The sequence below is a fragment of the Lemur catta genome, chromosome 1 (assembly GCF_020740605.2).
Source record: "Lemur catta isolate mLemCat1 chromosome 1, mLemCat1.pri, whole genome shotgun sequence".
NCBI lineage: Eukaryota > Metazoa > Chordata > Mammalia > Primates > Lemuridae > Lemur > Lemur catta.
In genome coordinates, this window is record NC_059128.1 from 66,687,462 (window position 1) to 66,701,150 (window position 13,689).

General features: G+C 36.5%; 1 pseudogene and 1 gene segment (V, D, J or C); both read right to left on the bottom strand.

Moving 5' to 3' along the window:
• Positions 1–5,035, bottom strand: part of LOC123620673 — a 477,715-nt gene extending 472,680 nt beyond the window's left edge. The window contains 2 exon segments of the C gene segment in view: positions 4,449–4,732; positions 4,933–5,035. Coding sequence covers positions 4,449–4,732; positions 4,933–5,008 — 360 coding nt within the window.
• A 6,206-nt stretch (positions 5,036–11,241) lies between these two features.
• LOC123630426 lies at positions 11,242–11,900 on the bottom strand (annotated as a pseudogene). Its single transcript, XR_006732680.1, has 2 exons — positions 11,772–11,900; positions 11,242–11,605 (listed from the first exon to the last, which is right to left on the bottom strand). The product of XR_006732680.1 is annotated as a T cell receptor alpha variable 14/delta variable 4-like (transcript).
• Between the last annotated feature and the right edge of the window lie 1,789 nt (positions 11,901–13,689).

Genomic DNA, 13,689 nt, shown 5'->3' on the forward strand with positions numbered 1-13,689 from the left:
GACATCAGGGAGGTACATCAGCCGGCTGCAGGGAGGAGGGGCTCAGGGGATAATGATGATGATCATCATCATCATCTGCAGTGAGAACAGGTACCGTCTTTGTGCAACGTCGCCCTCTAGAGGCCAGAGACGGGACCAAGGATCCAAGACAGCGAACTGCTTCCTCCTCATTGCGGAGATGTGATAATCAAAATATTCCTCCGAAATCAAGCAGCTGGGAGGGGGGAGGAGGGTATGGGTAAATTCACACCTAGCGGGTGCAAAGCACACTATCTGGGGGATGGGCACACTCTGACTCAAACGATACAAAAGCAATTTATGTAACCAAAACTCTTGTACTCCATAATATTCTGAAAAAAAAAAAAAAAGAAAAAAACCCAACAGAGCGTGTTTCTCCCTTCCCGAATCTGTGATGCTGTCACCTTCTGTAGTACATGCTACCAATCCTGAAATACGCGGAAAATGGGAGTTATGTGCAAATAGAAGAGTAATTTACTTCACTGAGAAATTGGTAACAAAAGATAATACTCTGAACTTTGGAATACCATTGAGACACTCTGTTTTTTTTTTTTTTTTTTGTCAAAGCCATTCATCAGAGAGAGGGGAGAATATTGATTGCCTAAGGCAGAGCTGAGATTCACACAGCCCTGTGCTGCTGGATGTGAGCATCAAACTGGTTAAAATAAATTATTCCTTTATTTGATGCTAAACGAAAAAAAAAAAATAAACAAGAGACTTATACTTAAAATCAGCCTGCATTACATGACAATAATTAATAAGTCAATTCAAACTAATAAAGGCAATAATTTTCTTTGTCAAGCAGAAAGTGTGAAAAAGACTCCTTGGTTTCCGGTCAACAAGTGTGATATTTGTAAGGCTATGTTGAAAAAGAGAAAGTGACAGTCCTGTTCCAATTCTCAATGCTCAGAATGCACTGATAATCTTATGCCAAATTATGGGAATCTGGCACTGAAAAAACATTAACAAAGGCCCACCTATGGAGAAACTTGAGCAGACTAGTACAGATAAGAAAATATAACATAAAAATAAGTGACTCTCGAAACACTTAAAAAGAGAAAAAGAAAAGCAAACCTATATGAACTCAAGAAAGCTGGAAGGAGTGCAACTAGGAGACCAGAAATGAGAGGAATTTGGGGAGGTATAGAGGACATAGCAGAGATTGATGGTGACACTTGACAGAGCTAAGCAAGCAGCAGTCCTGTGTAGGTGGGAGACAGTGTGTGTCCAACAAAGGCAGTTGCCTCCATGGTGCAATAATAAGATGAAACTCTTGAATGAGAAGCCTTCCCCAGACAATTTATTTTATCATGGATGTTATTGCATCCTAGAAATGAGATAACCAAATAGGAAAGAAATTTCAGGAAAATGAGAATCTAGCCAATAGGGATTCTTTTCTCAAGATCAAAACAAACTCACTCCTTTCTGTGTACACTGTTGATTTGTACCAGCCTTAAATCTGTTCTGCCTTGGGCTTCTAATCTGTTTCTTGATTGTGCCCATGGATTGTTTTCACATGTATGACCAAGTAATATAGTCAGTCTGAATTTTTAAATATTACTAAAGCATGCTTTTGATTCAAAACTTCTAACTAAGTATATGTACTCTCCTTGTATCTCTCCAAAATTCCCTCTAAAGTAAAATTCAAAAGTGTAAACCTAAATCCATAACAGTAAAAGTAATAAAAAAGATATCAACAATTTTCAAATATGGAAAGTAGTTATAAGCACACTGATGGATGAAACAAAGAGGAAAAAACATGGCCTCGAAGGAACTATGAGAAGACTACAGTGGAAATGAGGGTGAGTAAAATCTACTCTATGAGACCCTGGAAAAATTCTGGACTGAAAAAGAGTAGGCATGATGGAGGGTGGGAGGAATAGAACACAAGGGGACATAATGAAGGTTCTGCACTAGCCTCCCTCGGTACTAGCATCCTGTTGCTGTATTTATATGTGAGAAGCATAATATAAAACATTTAATCCTGGACATTTAATCTTCACAAGAGTTGAAATGACCCACCTGGGAAGCCTGACGTTTTTAGTATGAATAGTTAACAAAGTTAGGCATTTTCAAACTGATATCAGGTGCAGGGAAAGAAAAGTAGCAACTTAATTACCAGTTTCCTGCCCATGCATCCCAACAAGAAACCTACCGATTCACATGATATGCCCACGTGCCAATCTTACTGGCCAATATCCCATTCAGGAAGAAACCTTGTGAGGAACATGGGCTCAATGACATGAAGAGTCCATCCTGCTACTCAGTCCTTCATTCCTAAATATAAAGAACAGAATAACATTGATGATATACAAGCATAGACTGTATCTCTTTCTGGTGGCCTCTGTACACATGGAAGCCCAGAGTCACCAACTGTGAATCATCATTTCTACCTGAACACAAGTATGTTAACCTACATATTTCAACACTTTTAAAGATTGGTAAGACCATCTGTATAAACTCCATTAAATAAAGAAAGAAATGAAAATGTAGAATACAATTATAAAGTCTATCATTTCTTGAATATTATCCATGTCCCTGGAGAGTTCCATATTAATAGCGAACACTGTTGGTTCCCAGCCTAGATCCCTTTTCCCAGGCCAATGTAGACAATCCCCAGCTACTGCGAGTGATGGCTACTCTTGGCTCACAGTTGCTCCTTTCCCTAGAAAATTGACCCGTGCCAACAAGAGTCACCATTTTCCAGTAGAGTATACCTCTATCCCAATTAAAACCACCGTAATGACTACTTTATTCTTACAAATAATAGGTCAGCATTCTGGTCCCCTTCCCCCAAGGTGGAAGGGATCAACTCTATAATGCCAGTCATGCTCCAGAGCTCCGCATGAATTCAGGCTGAATCAAGACTTCCCACTGAGCCAGATCCATGCTTAGCATTTCCACCTGTTTCAACCTACTTTCCTCAATAAAATATGGGCAAAGAATTCCCAATTCAGGCTCTGCTTTTTAAAAACTCATATGAAGATATTTTGTTTAATCCTGAAACCAATCCTGAATTATATATAATAATATAGCAAAGATCAAATGGCCCATTAGTAACATAATAAATATTTAGACCAGAACCACACCCCAGGTTCTCTCCAGAGTGCCATGATGCAAAAAAGTATACAATAAAAGTGAAACTAAAATTTAAGTATCTTGATTCCAGCACAACTTTCTGCTCTTCCTCACTGCCTTAAACTCTTTCTTCTGTGACTTGGAAATATTTGTTGAGAGTCTTCCATTCTGATGATTGAGAGTTTGAGGCAAATTCTGATTGGGTTGCACGCTTTTTGTCAGTGACTATGTGAACAAACTGAACAGAAACCTTAATTATCCATTTCCAAGTTTTTCCCAGCTCCTGGACTACATAAACAATGTCAGGAATAACAGACCACAGATTCTATTTTACAATAAACGTAACTTTGAAATTTTTCTTCATGTAATTCAAATTAATATCTATTCAAAAGCTTTATTTTCACCAGGCCACAAACATTTTTCCTGGACTTGGCATAAGTTACAGGGCAAATCTATAGTGCCATGTAGTCAGGAGAGGGGAACATTCATATGATCTTCAGTATTTTCAACTCTCCTGAACATTTGCCAAAAGATTCTAAATAACATAGTCTTTGGTAATTGATCCACACAGGTGTTTATTCACCATAACAAAGGCCCTGGTGTCTGGAACTTTTTTAGATACTTACTCCAAGATCCTTCTCAAGAAATCTGAAGTCATTCTATGCTCCCACACCCTGCTGGGTGCATGGGGCCCTCTATGGCATGGCTAATGCTCTCTGTGATTTCCATGCCACACTCAAGGACACAGGGATCAATAAACTCTCCACAGTGTTCAAGCCAGGAGTTTTGAGTTTGATTCATATTTTACCACCAAATGGCTACATAGACCCTCTTTAATCTTTAATCTCTGCAACCATGTAGGCTTTTTGTTTTAACCATTCTCAACCACTGACTCCAGTCCTTCCATCTATCTATCAAATATATCCTTATATAATTCAGGAGTGGGGTTGCAGTTGAGAGAAGAGATGTGGTAGGTGTTTTATAACTAAAATAATTATGACTTACGAAATTTCAAAATGTATAAAGTAACTATATGCACATTTTTGAATGCCAATCATACCTCACTAAAAAATATTTTTACAACTAAAGTGGAAAAAAAAAGACTGGAAAACATTTCATCCAGAGCAATATTATGTCTTTCATTTTTTTCAGGGTCACCAGTATTTTCAGAATTGTGAAAATACTTTCCAAATCAATCAAACCCTCGATACTATTACTCTTAATTTCTATTTGCCTCTAGAGAGCAAAGAGAACTTCTCTGCCCTACAGTCTAAGTTCTGTAAGTGGCATTGCTGAGGCCCCAGCAGGTTTGGGTGCAGGCTGCAGGTGCCTGGGGAGCACTGTGTGCCGACTGCACAGAGGTAGGTGGCTGAGTCACTGGGCTGGGAGTCTCTGATGAGCAGGGAAACATATTTGCTGGCCATATTGAGCTGTGCTGTAAACCTTCCTTCTTCTTTGTCACCAGTGGAGTATATGGACACCAGGAACTCAAGGCCTTTCCCGGAATACTGTCTGTACCATATGAAGGACTGAGAAGCTTGGTTGCTATAAGTGCAGTTGAGAGAGGCCATGGCTCCCTCAGAAACACTGAGGGATTTGGGAGTCTGCTCCACCTCCTTCTGTTGACTCCTCACCCCTGTGTAAAAGATAATATTCAGACAAAGAAGGTTGGTTGGGTAGTAGATGCTTCCTCCCCAGAATTTAAATCATCTTTTTATAGGCCTCCCACTCTCTCTTAGTTACAGAAAAAAAAATCATGTTTTTACCACAGGCCTAGAATAGACAATAACTCCAAATTGTGTACTTTATGTTCCTCTGGTGATGCCCAAAACTCACAGCTTAACTGAAGCCACAGGATTGCCAGCAAAACTCTGAAGGATTTCATCATTTTCTCCACTGGTTCAATGAGCATTCAAATTTTAATCTCCAAAAAAATCGGCATAGCTCAGACGTTTCTAATTCTTCTTCTTTAAGAAGCATAAAAATATTGTGTTGTACTCACTGAAAGAAAAATGCTCTTTTTATCACTTTGGCTATACCACTAAGCCACTCCCCTCATCTCTCTCTGTCTCTGTTTCTCTGTATCTGTCTCTCTCTGTCTCTCTCTGTCTCTCTCTCTCTCACACACACACACACACACACACACACACACACACTCACACACATACACACACAGGAGCACATGAGGCTTTCCAAAGAGTCCCTGAGAAGAGACTGCCATCTTGTGGACTCATGATAATGATCAAAGAAATCTTCAAAATGCAGACTCTTGTTATATGAACTGTTACAAGTAAAAATCTGACACTTTAGTTAAATTCAGAATATATAAAAAACTAAAACAACTCAATGGCAAAAATAAAAAAAATATTAAAAAGTGGCCAAAGATCTTGCCAACTGTTACCACTTCTATTCCGCATAGTACTGAAGGTCCTAGCCAGAGCAATAAGGCAAGAGAAAGAAATAAAGGGTATCCAAATCAGGTTAAAGGAGGTCATGCTATCCCTGTTTGCTAACAATATAATCTTGTATCTAGAAAACTCTAAAGACTCCACCGAAAGACTCCTAGAATTGATAAATAAATGTAGCAAAGTCTCAGGTTACAAAATCAATGTACACAAATCATTAGCATTTCTATATACTAATAACAGTCAAGCTAAGAGTCAAATCAAGGACTCAATGCCATTTAGAATGGCTACAAAGAAAATAAAATACCTAGGAATATACTTAATCAAGGAGATAAAAGATCTCTACAAGGAAAACTACAAAACACTAATGAAAGAAATCATAGATGAAACAAAAAAAATGGAAAAACATCTCACACTCATGGATTGGTAGAATCAACATTACTAAAATGTCTGTACTGCCCAAAGTTATTTACAGATACAATGCAATTCCCATCCAAATATCAATTTCATATTTCACCTGCCTAGAAAAAATAATCCTAAGCTTCATTTATAAACAGAAAAGAGCCTAATAGCCAAAGCATTCTTAAATAAAAAGAACAAATCTGGAGGTATCACATTATCTAACTTTAAATTATACTTCAAGGCTATGGTAACAAAAACAATATAAAAGTATAACAGTATAAAATTAGAGACATAGACCAATAGAAGCGAACCAATAAACCATAAATAAAACCTGCCTACAACCAACTGATCATTGACAAAGAAGACAACAGCATACACTGGAGAAAGGAAGCCCTATTCAATAAACGGTGCTGGAAAAATTGGATACCCAATTGCAGAGGAATGAAACAGGACTCCTATCTCTCAACATATACAAAAATTAATTCAAGAAAGGTAAAGGACTTAAATGTAAGGCATAAAACCATAACAATTCTAGAAGAAAACATCAGAAAAACTCTTCTAGACCTAGGCCTAGGGCAAGAATTTATGACTAAGACCTCAAAGGCTAATACTGGAAGAGCAAAAATAAATGAATGCAACTTAAATAAACTAAAAAATTTCTGCAAAGCAAAGAAAATGAAGAACAGAGTAAATAGACAATCTGCAGAATGGGAGGAAATATTCTCAAACTATACATATAACAAAGGACTAATGTCCAAAATCTAAAAAGAACTCAAGAAAATTAGCAAGAAAAAACAAACAGCTCAATTAAAAGTTGGCAAAAGACCTGAACAGAAATTTTTCAAAAGAAGGTAGACAAATGGCAAAAAAAAAACTTATGAAAAAATGCTCAATATTACTAATCATCAGAGAAATACAAAGTAAAACCAAAATGAGATACAACCTTACCCCTGTCAAAATGGTCAAAATATAAATGTCAAAAAACAATAGATACTAGTGTAGATGCAGAGAAAAAGGAATACTTATATACTCTTTGTGGAACTGCAAACTAGTACAACTTTTATGAAAAACTGTATGAAGAATCCTCAAAGAAATAAAAGTAGCACTACCATTTGATCCAGCAATCCCACTACCTAGTATCTGCCCAAAGTAAAAGAAGTCATTTTATCAAAAAAACACCTGCATTCAAATGTTTATTGCAGCAAAATTCACAGTTGCAAAGATGTGGAATCAACCTAAGTGCTCATAAATTCATGAATGGATAAAGAAAATATGGTATATATAAATACCATGGAGTACTACTCAGATATAAAAAGGATTGAAACAATGTCTTTCAGAGCAACTTGGATGGAACTGGAGACCACTATTCTAAGTGAAGTATCTCAAGCATAGAAAAACAAACACCACTTGTACTCACTAATAAGTGGGAGCTGAATGATGGGTACACACAGCCACAAAGACATGTAAAGATCATTGGAAATCAAGAAGGGGGGAGGGATAAAATGTACCTACTAGTTACAATTAACAATACACTAGTGATGGGCACATTAAAAGCCCTGACTTCAGTATTATACAATGAATCCATTTAATAAAAACATTTTTACCCCCTAAATATTTTGAAATTTAAAAAAAAGAAAAAACAAAGAATAGAAAGAATTATAATTATTTCATTATTACTAGATACTTTCACTATTTGTGAAGTGGCATAGTGCTTTTTGAATGTAGACCTAAGCTACTTATAAATGTAATTGCAAACTACAGGGCAACCACTAAAACAAGTTAAGAAAAAATATAACTTATATGCTAATATAGGAGAGAAAATGGAGTCATGTAAAATTCTCAGTGAAAACCACAAAAGGCAGAAAATTTTTGAAGAAAAAATATGGAAAAAAAACAATGGGACCAAGTAGAAAACTGTAACAAATATTGTAGATATTAATCCAGCTATATCAATAATCTTTGAACATCAATGCACCAAATAAAAGGCAAATATTGCCAGAGCAGATCCAAAGAAAAAGATTCAACTATGTGTTGTCTACAAGAAACTCACTTTAAATATAAAGTTACATATAGATAAAAGTGAATGGATAGAGAAAAATACATCATGCTAACACTTATCGAAAGAAAGCAGGAGTACCTATATTAATTTCAGACAGAGAAGACTTAGAGCAAAGAACGTTATTAGAAATAAAGAGGTGCATTTCATAATGATAAAGGAATCAGGGAAAAGCTTCATGACATTAGATTTGGCAATAATTTCTTCTACATGATACCAAAAGCATAAGATGCAAAAGAAAAATTAGAAAAATTTGACCACATCAAAGTTTAAAATTTCTGTGCATCAGAGGGCACATAATCAATCAACAGAGTGAAAAGACAACCCAGGGAATGGAGAAAAAACTGTAAATCATATATTTGATAAAAAGTCAATATCCAGAACATATAAAGAACTCTTACAACTCAGCAACAAAAAACAGACTGCCAATTGAAAAATGGATAAAGGAGTTGTATAGGTATTTTCCAAAGGATATGCAATTGGCTGGTAAGCACAGGAAAAGAGGCTCGTCATCACTAATCATTTGAGTACTACAAATAAAAACCACAATGATATGCCACTTTATACCCATTAAGATGACTACTATCAAAAAAAAAAACAGAAAGAAGCATTGATGAGGATGTGGAGATTTTGGAACCTTTGTGAACTGTTGGTGAGAATGTAAAATAGTGCACCAGCCACTGTGGAAAAGAGTTTAGCCCTTATTCAAAAAATTAAAAATAGAATTAATTACTCTATAATTCATTCAACAATTCCACTTCTGGGCGTATACCCCCCAAATTAAAATAACTTGGGTATATCCCAATAATATTGATATATTTGCATACCCATGGTCAGAGCAGCTTATTCAGAATAGCTAAATGGGAGAAGCAGCCCAAACGTCCACTGACAGTTAAATAGATAAACAAAATATGGTATATACATACAATGGAATATTATTTGGCCTTAAAAAGGAAGAAATTCTAACAATGTGATACAACATGGATAAACTTAGAGAATATTATGCTAAATGAAATAAGCCAGTCACAAAAACATAAATACTGTATGATCTCACTTATATACCTAGAGTAGTCAAATTCACAAAGACAGAAAGTAGAATGGTGGTTTCCAAGGCGTGAAGGTGTTGGAGAATGAAGAATTATTGTTTAGTGGGTTCATAGTTTCAAGTTTGCAAATGAAAAGAGTTCTAAGGATGGATGGTAATTGACAGTTGCACAACTATGTGAATGTGCTTAATACCACTGAATTAATACACTTATTAATGGTTAAGATGGTGAATTTTATGTAATGTGTATTTATCCACAATTAAAATAATTTTAAAAGATTTTAAACATGCTTTCCTTTAAGATTTCTACTGTACCTCTACTTTACAAATGCAAATATAGGAGGAAGTTATAATAGATCATTTATCAACCAATCATTACCATTCAAATTTTAAGGCAGGAGAAACTGAGTTTGGAGATATAAGGAAGAAATTGAAGAGAATGAGGATTTTGGATTGTAGAACATTAAGCATAACCAGTCTAGGGGTGTGCAAAAAGATCCACATGATGGCATTAAAGGCTCTTGGAGAAGTGGTGAAGTGAAGGACAAGAGCAGAGAAAAGAGAGAATTCGTTCTCTGCGTCTTCACAATGTCCCTCTAAGAGCTAGTAATTATTGATCATTTTATGTATAAGTCTGGTAGGGGGCAGGTAAACTTACAGTATAGAAATTGGGCTCTTCCATGCTAGAGATTATAAGTTTATTAAATGGAATGGGTCCTGGGAATTTAACCATGTCAATGCAATCTTTTTTACATTACTAACTAAAGAAAAATGGGTGCTTTATAAACATTTTATAGGATTAAAAAAGCAAAAGAAGTCAGAAGGAGCCAAATTAGGACTGTAAGGTGAATATCTAATGATTTCCCATCAAAACTCTCACAAAATCGCCTTTGTTTGATGAGAGGAATGAGCAGGAGCATTGTTGTGGTGGAGAAGGACCCTCTGGTGAACATTTCCCTCTTAGCGTTCTTCTGCTAAAGCATTGACTAACTTTGTCAAAATACTCTCATAATAAGCAGATGTTATCATTCTATGGCCCTTCAGAAAGTCAATGACAAAATGACTAAAGTATCCCAAGAAACAGTTGCCATGACCTTTGCCATTGACTGGTCTGCTTTGACTTTGACTGGACCACTTCCACCTCCTGGTAGCCATTCCTTTAATTGTGCAGTGTCTTCAGAATCATACTGGTAAAGCCAAGCTTCATCTGCTGTAACAATTCTCGGAAGAAATGCTTGAGGATCATGATTCCGCTCTTACAAAATTTCTGTTGAAAGCTCTGCTCTTGCCTGCAGCTGATCTGGGTGCAACAGTTTTGGCATCTATTGAACAGAAAATTTGTTCAACTTTAATTTTTCAGTCAGAATTGTTTAAGCTGAACCAGATGAAATGTCTGTGGTGTTGCCTGTTGTTTCTTTGTTTCTGCTGTTAATCATGGGTCTTCTTCAATGAACAAGATGAATGTTTTCCTTGCAGACCAACATTCATGGCCTGCCACTGCAGGCTACATCTTCAACATAGTCTCATCCCTTCTTAAAATGAGTTATCTATTTTAAAACTACTGATTTCTTTGGGGAATTATCCCTCAAAACTTTTCCATAAAGCTTCAATGATTTCACAATTCTTCCATTCGAGCTTCACCATAAATTCAGTGTTTGTTCTTGCTTCAATTTTGGCAGAATTAATGTTGCTCTGGTAGCGGCTTTTTTCAAAATGATGCCTTATGCTTCTTAGGGTCTCAAACTAGATCCTGTTCAGGCATGTTATAACAAATTAGTATGAGTTTATTTTGATGCCAAGAAATTGAAATCCAGGAGAGTTTTTCATAATATGCATTGACATGAACTTTTTAAAGACCCCTCATATTAATTGAACAAATTAATCTCAAAATCTAAAAACTCACACAGACTTTTAATAACACTTTTCATTCATGTGTTTCTGAATTTCCATAGCAATTCTTCTGTCTCAATCTAATAGCCAAAAGATAAATTGCTTATTGTGGCTGTTCTTTCTCTTCAATCTTTGGTCAAAAATTTGGTATGTGCAACTTCAAACCAGAGATTCAGTGACTGGAATGTTTTGAGGAACGATAATTCTGGAAATTGTCTATGAATTTAGACAAGTATTTTCTTAGAGTGAGTGTTTTCCTTCCAACCCTACACCTGTGCTGCCACAGGCCTAGCCACTTCCTGTCTGTGATGGTGATTTCTTGCCTTGGTCCCTACAGCAGGTGGATGTCACAAATAGAACTGTGGAGTTTTTGTACCACTCCCTGTAACAATCCTCTCACTGTGGGCCCACTCAGGGCACAGAAATAGATCGCTGAGTCCCCCAGTTGTAAAGTTGAGATGACAAGCTTGATGCTTTTGCTGGCCTTCTGGAAATTCAATGAATAGCGACCTTCTGTTGCATTTTGCTGGCTGTAAGAGTCCTGACGAATAAGGAGAATCATCTCCCCACTGCTGGGCTGCTTGTACCAGAATAGAGCATAATTACCCAGACTCGTAGTGGTGTCATATGTGCAGTCCAGAGTCACAGCCTCCTTCTCCTGCATCAACATTGCTGGTTGGTCTTGAGTTACCTTCTGGGCAATACCAGATCCTGAAGGAAAAAAGATAAATCAGAAGGTTTAAAGATAAGTGATGTGGGACAAAGAAATTCTATTTTTACACACTGTTACCCTCCTTCCCAACATCCTCATAAAACACTCCCTGTACCCCCAGTCCGTGGGTCACAGAGGAAGCATATTCCCCTGGGCCATCCCTACCTAGCCACATTGAAGCTGTGACCACCTTCATCAGGTTACAGAGAAACATGTTTGGTTCTTCCTCTAGAGGAAAAATATCTTCTGCTTCAATTCCAGGACTGCACCGTGAGGTGAGCCTGACAGGGTGAGAGAAGACTTACTGGGCTATGTGCTGCTGCTGCTGCTGCTGCCCTAGAACAGGAAACAGAGGTTTCCTGGTGTAGCAAGTTGGTGTGTGTCATGTCAAACTTCTCTGAGTACTGGCCAAGGATCTTACCCAGTGCAAACTTCCTTTTGGATTAACCAACATTTAATGTGATAACAATTAAATCTGAAAATAAACATAGGTATATTGAAAAGAAAATTGATAATTCAACCAACTACTATATTCAGTCATTATATCTGTGATGGAACTGGGAGATTAGCACTTATTTTAAAATATTACATGTATATACAACTATTATGTACTCATAACAACTAAAATTTTTTAAATTAATATAAACAAATAATAAAAATTTTAAAATACAAATGTAATGGATTATGGAGACAATGTAAGATATAATAATCACGTATCCTCACATCTGTGTATGCTGTTGTTTCTACTAAGTTGGAAATTAATCACAATATAATAAAAAAGCAAAGCTGCTAAGACTAATCTCTTCAGACCTTTCAACTTCCTTATTGATAATAACAATATTTCTCCTCCTTCCAATGTCTGTTCAGTGCCTATCTTGGGCCAAAACAGCAGAAAAAGCTAATCTCTCCTTGCTGAAGAGTTTACAATGAAGCCCTCAGACACTGAGTCCTGCCATGAACGTCCCCTTCACTTCTCTATTTAGCTTTGACAACCCAACTGTGTTCCAAAAGGCCAGATTAGACACCAGAGTGTGGTCATTACGTTTTCAAATCTTTGAATTTATGTTTTTCCATTACCCCAGTTGGAGCCCTAAATGAGCCACGATAAGACAGTACATTCTCTATGCCCAGCTCTGAATGGGATGTATCCTAGATGACCCCATACATCTCCCCAGGACAGCTGACCATGCCAGCAGCACTGACAGTGACAAATTTTCTTTGTGTGTGAACACTATAGGGAGGCCATGCCCTGGGATATTACTCAACAACATGGCAAACAACAAAAACTCACTGCCTCTCATAGCTTATTTTGTAATACAGCAGCCATGGTTTAACTTCCTTATGTCAAAATTATTTCAACCTTGTCTAATTCGTTGAAGAATCTTCACATCTGTCATGAATCACCATTAAATATGATGAAAACACATACAGTATAACTGTTCTTCTCTCTGAAGATATCCAATATTTTTTATCAGTTAGTTTATGAAATATCATGAATTTGTTCTTACAGTATTCAATTCTAATACATTTATCAGTCAAAATACTCTCATAATTATGCCTCTGTTATTCAAAAAGTGTCCATTCCAGAACAGATATTTTGGACCATCTCATACCTACTTCTTGATTAATTTTGTATTTTAATGTCTTATCTTCAAATTTAAAAGGAATGATACACAGCTGGTTATGCGATAACTACTCCAGACTCCATTTTAAAATACCTTAACAAAAGGGAAACTAATTCAAGTAGCTGAATTTGTGGCTCTCTTTTGAGCATGTCAAATTTCAAAAAATATAGAGAGTATAGTCAAGATGTTTTAATGTAGTTTGCCACTTCCAAATGCTATGGAGACAATGAGGATTCTTAACCTTTTTAAACTTTTCTTAACTTTCTTAACGTCAACCATTCTACAGTCATTCAGCATTTGAAGCAAATTGGAAAGGTGAAAAAGCTCAATAAGTGGGTGCTTCATGGGCTGACCGAAAATCAAAAAAATCGTTGATTGAAGTATCGTCTTATTTTACACAACAACGAACTATTTCTTGATCAGATTGTGATGGGCGAGGAAAAGTGCATTTTATATGA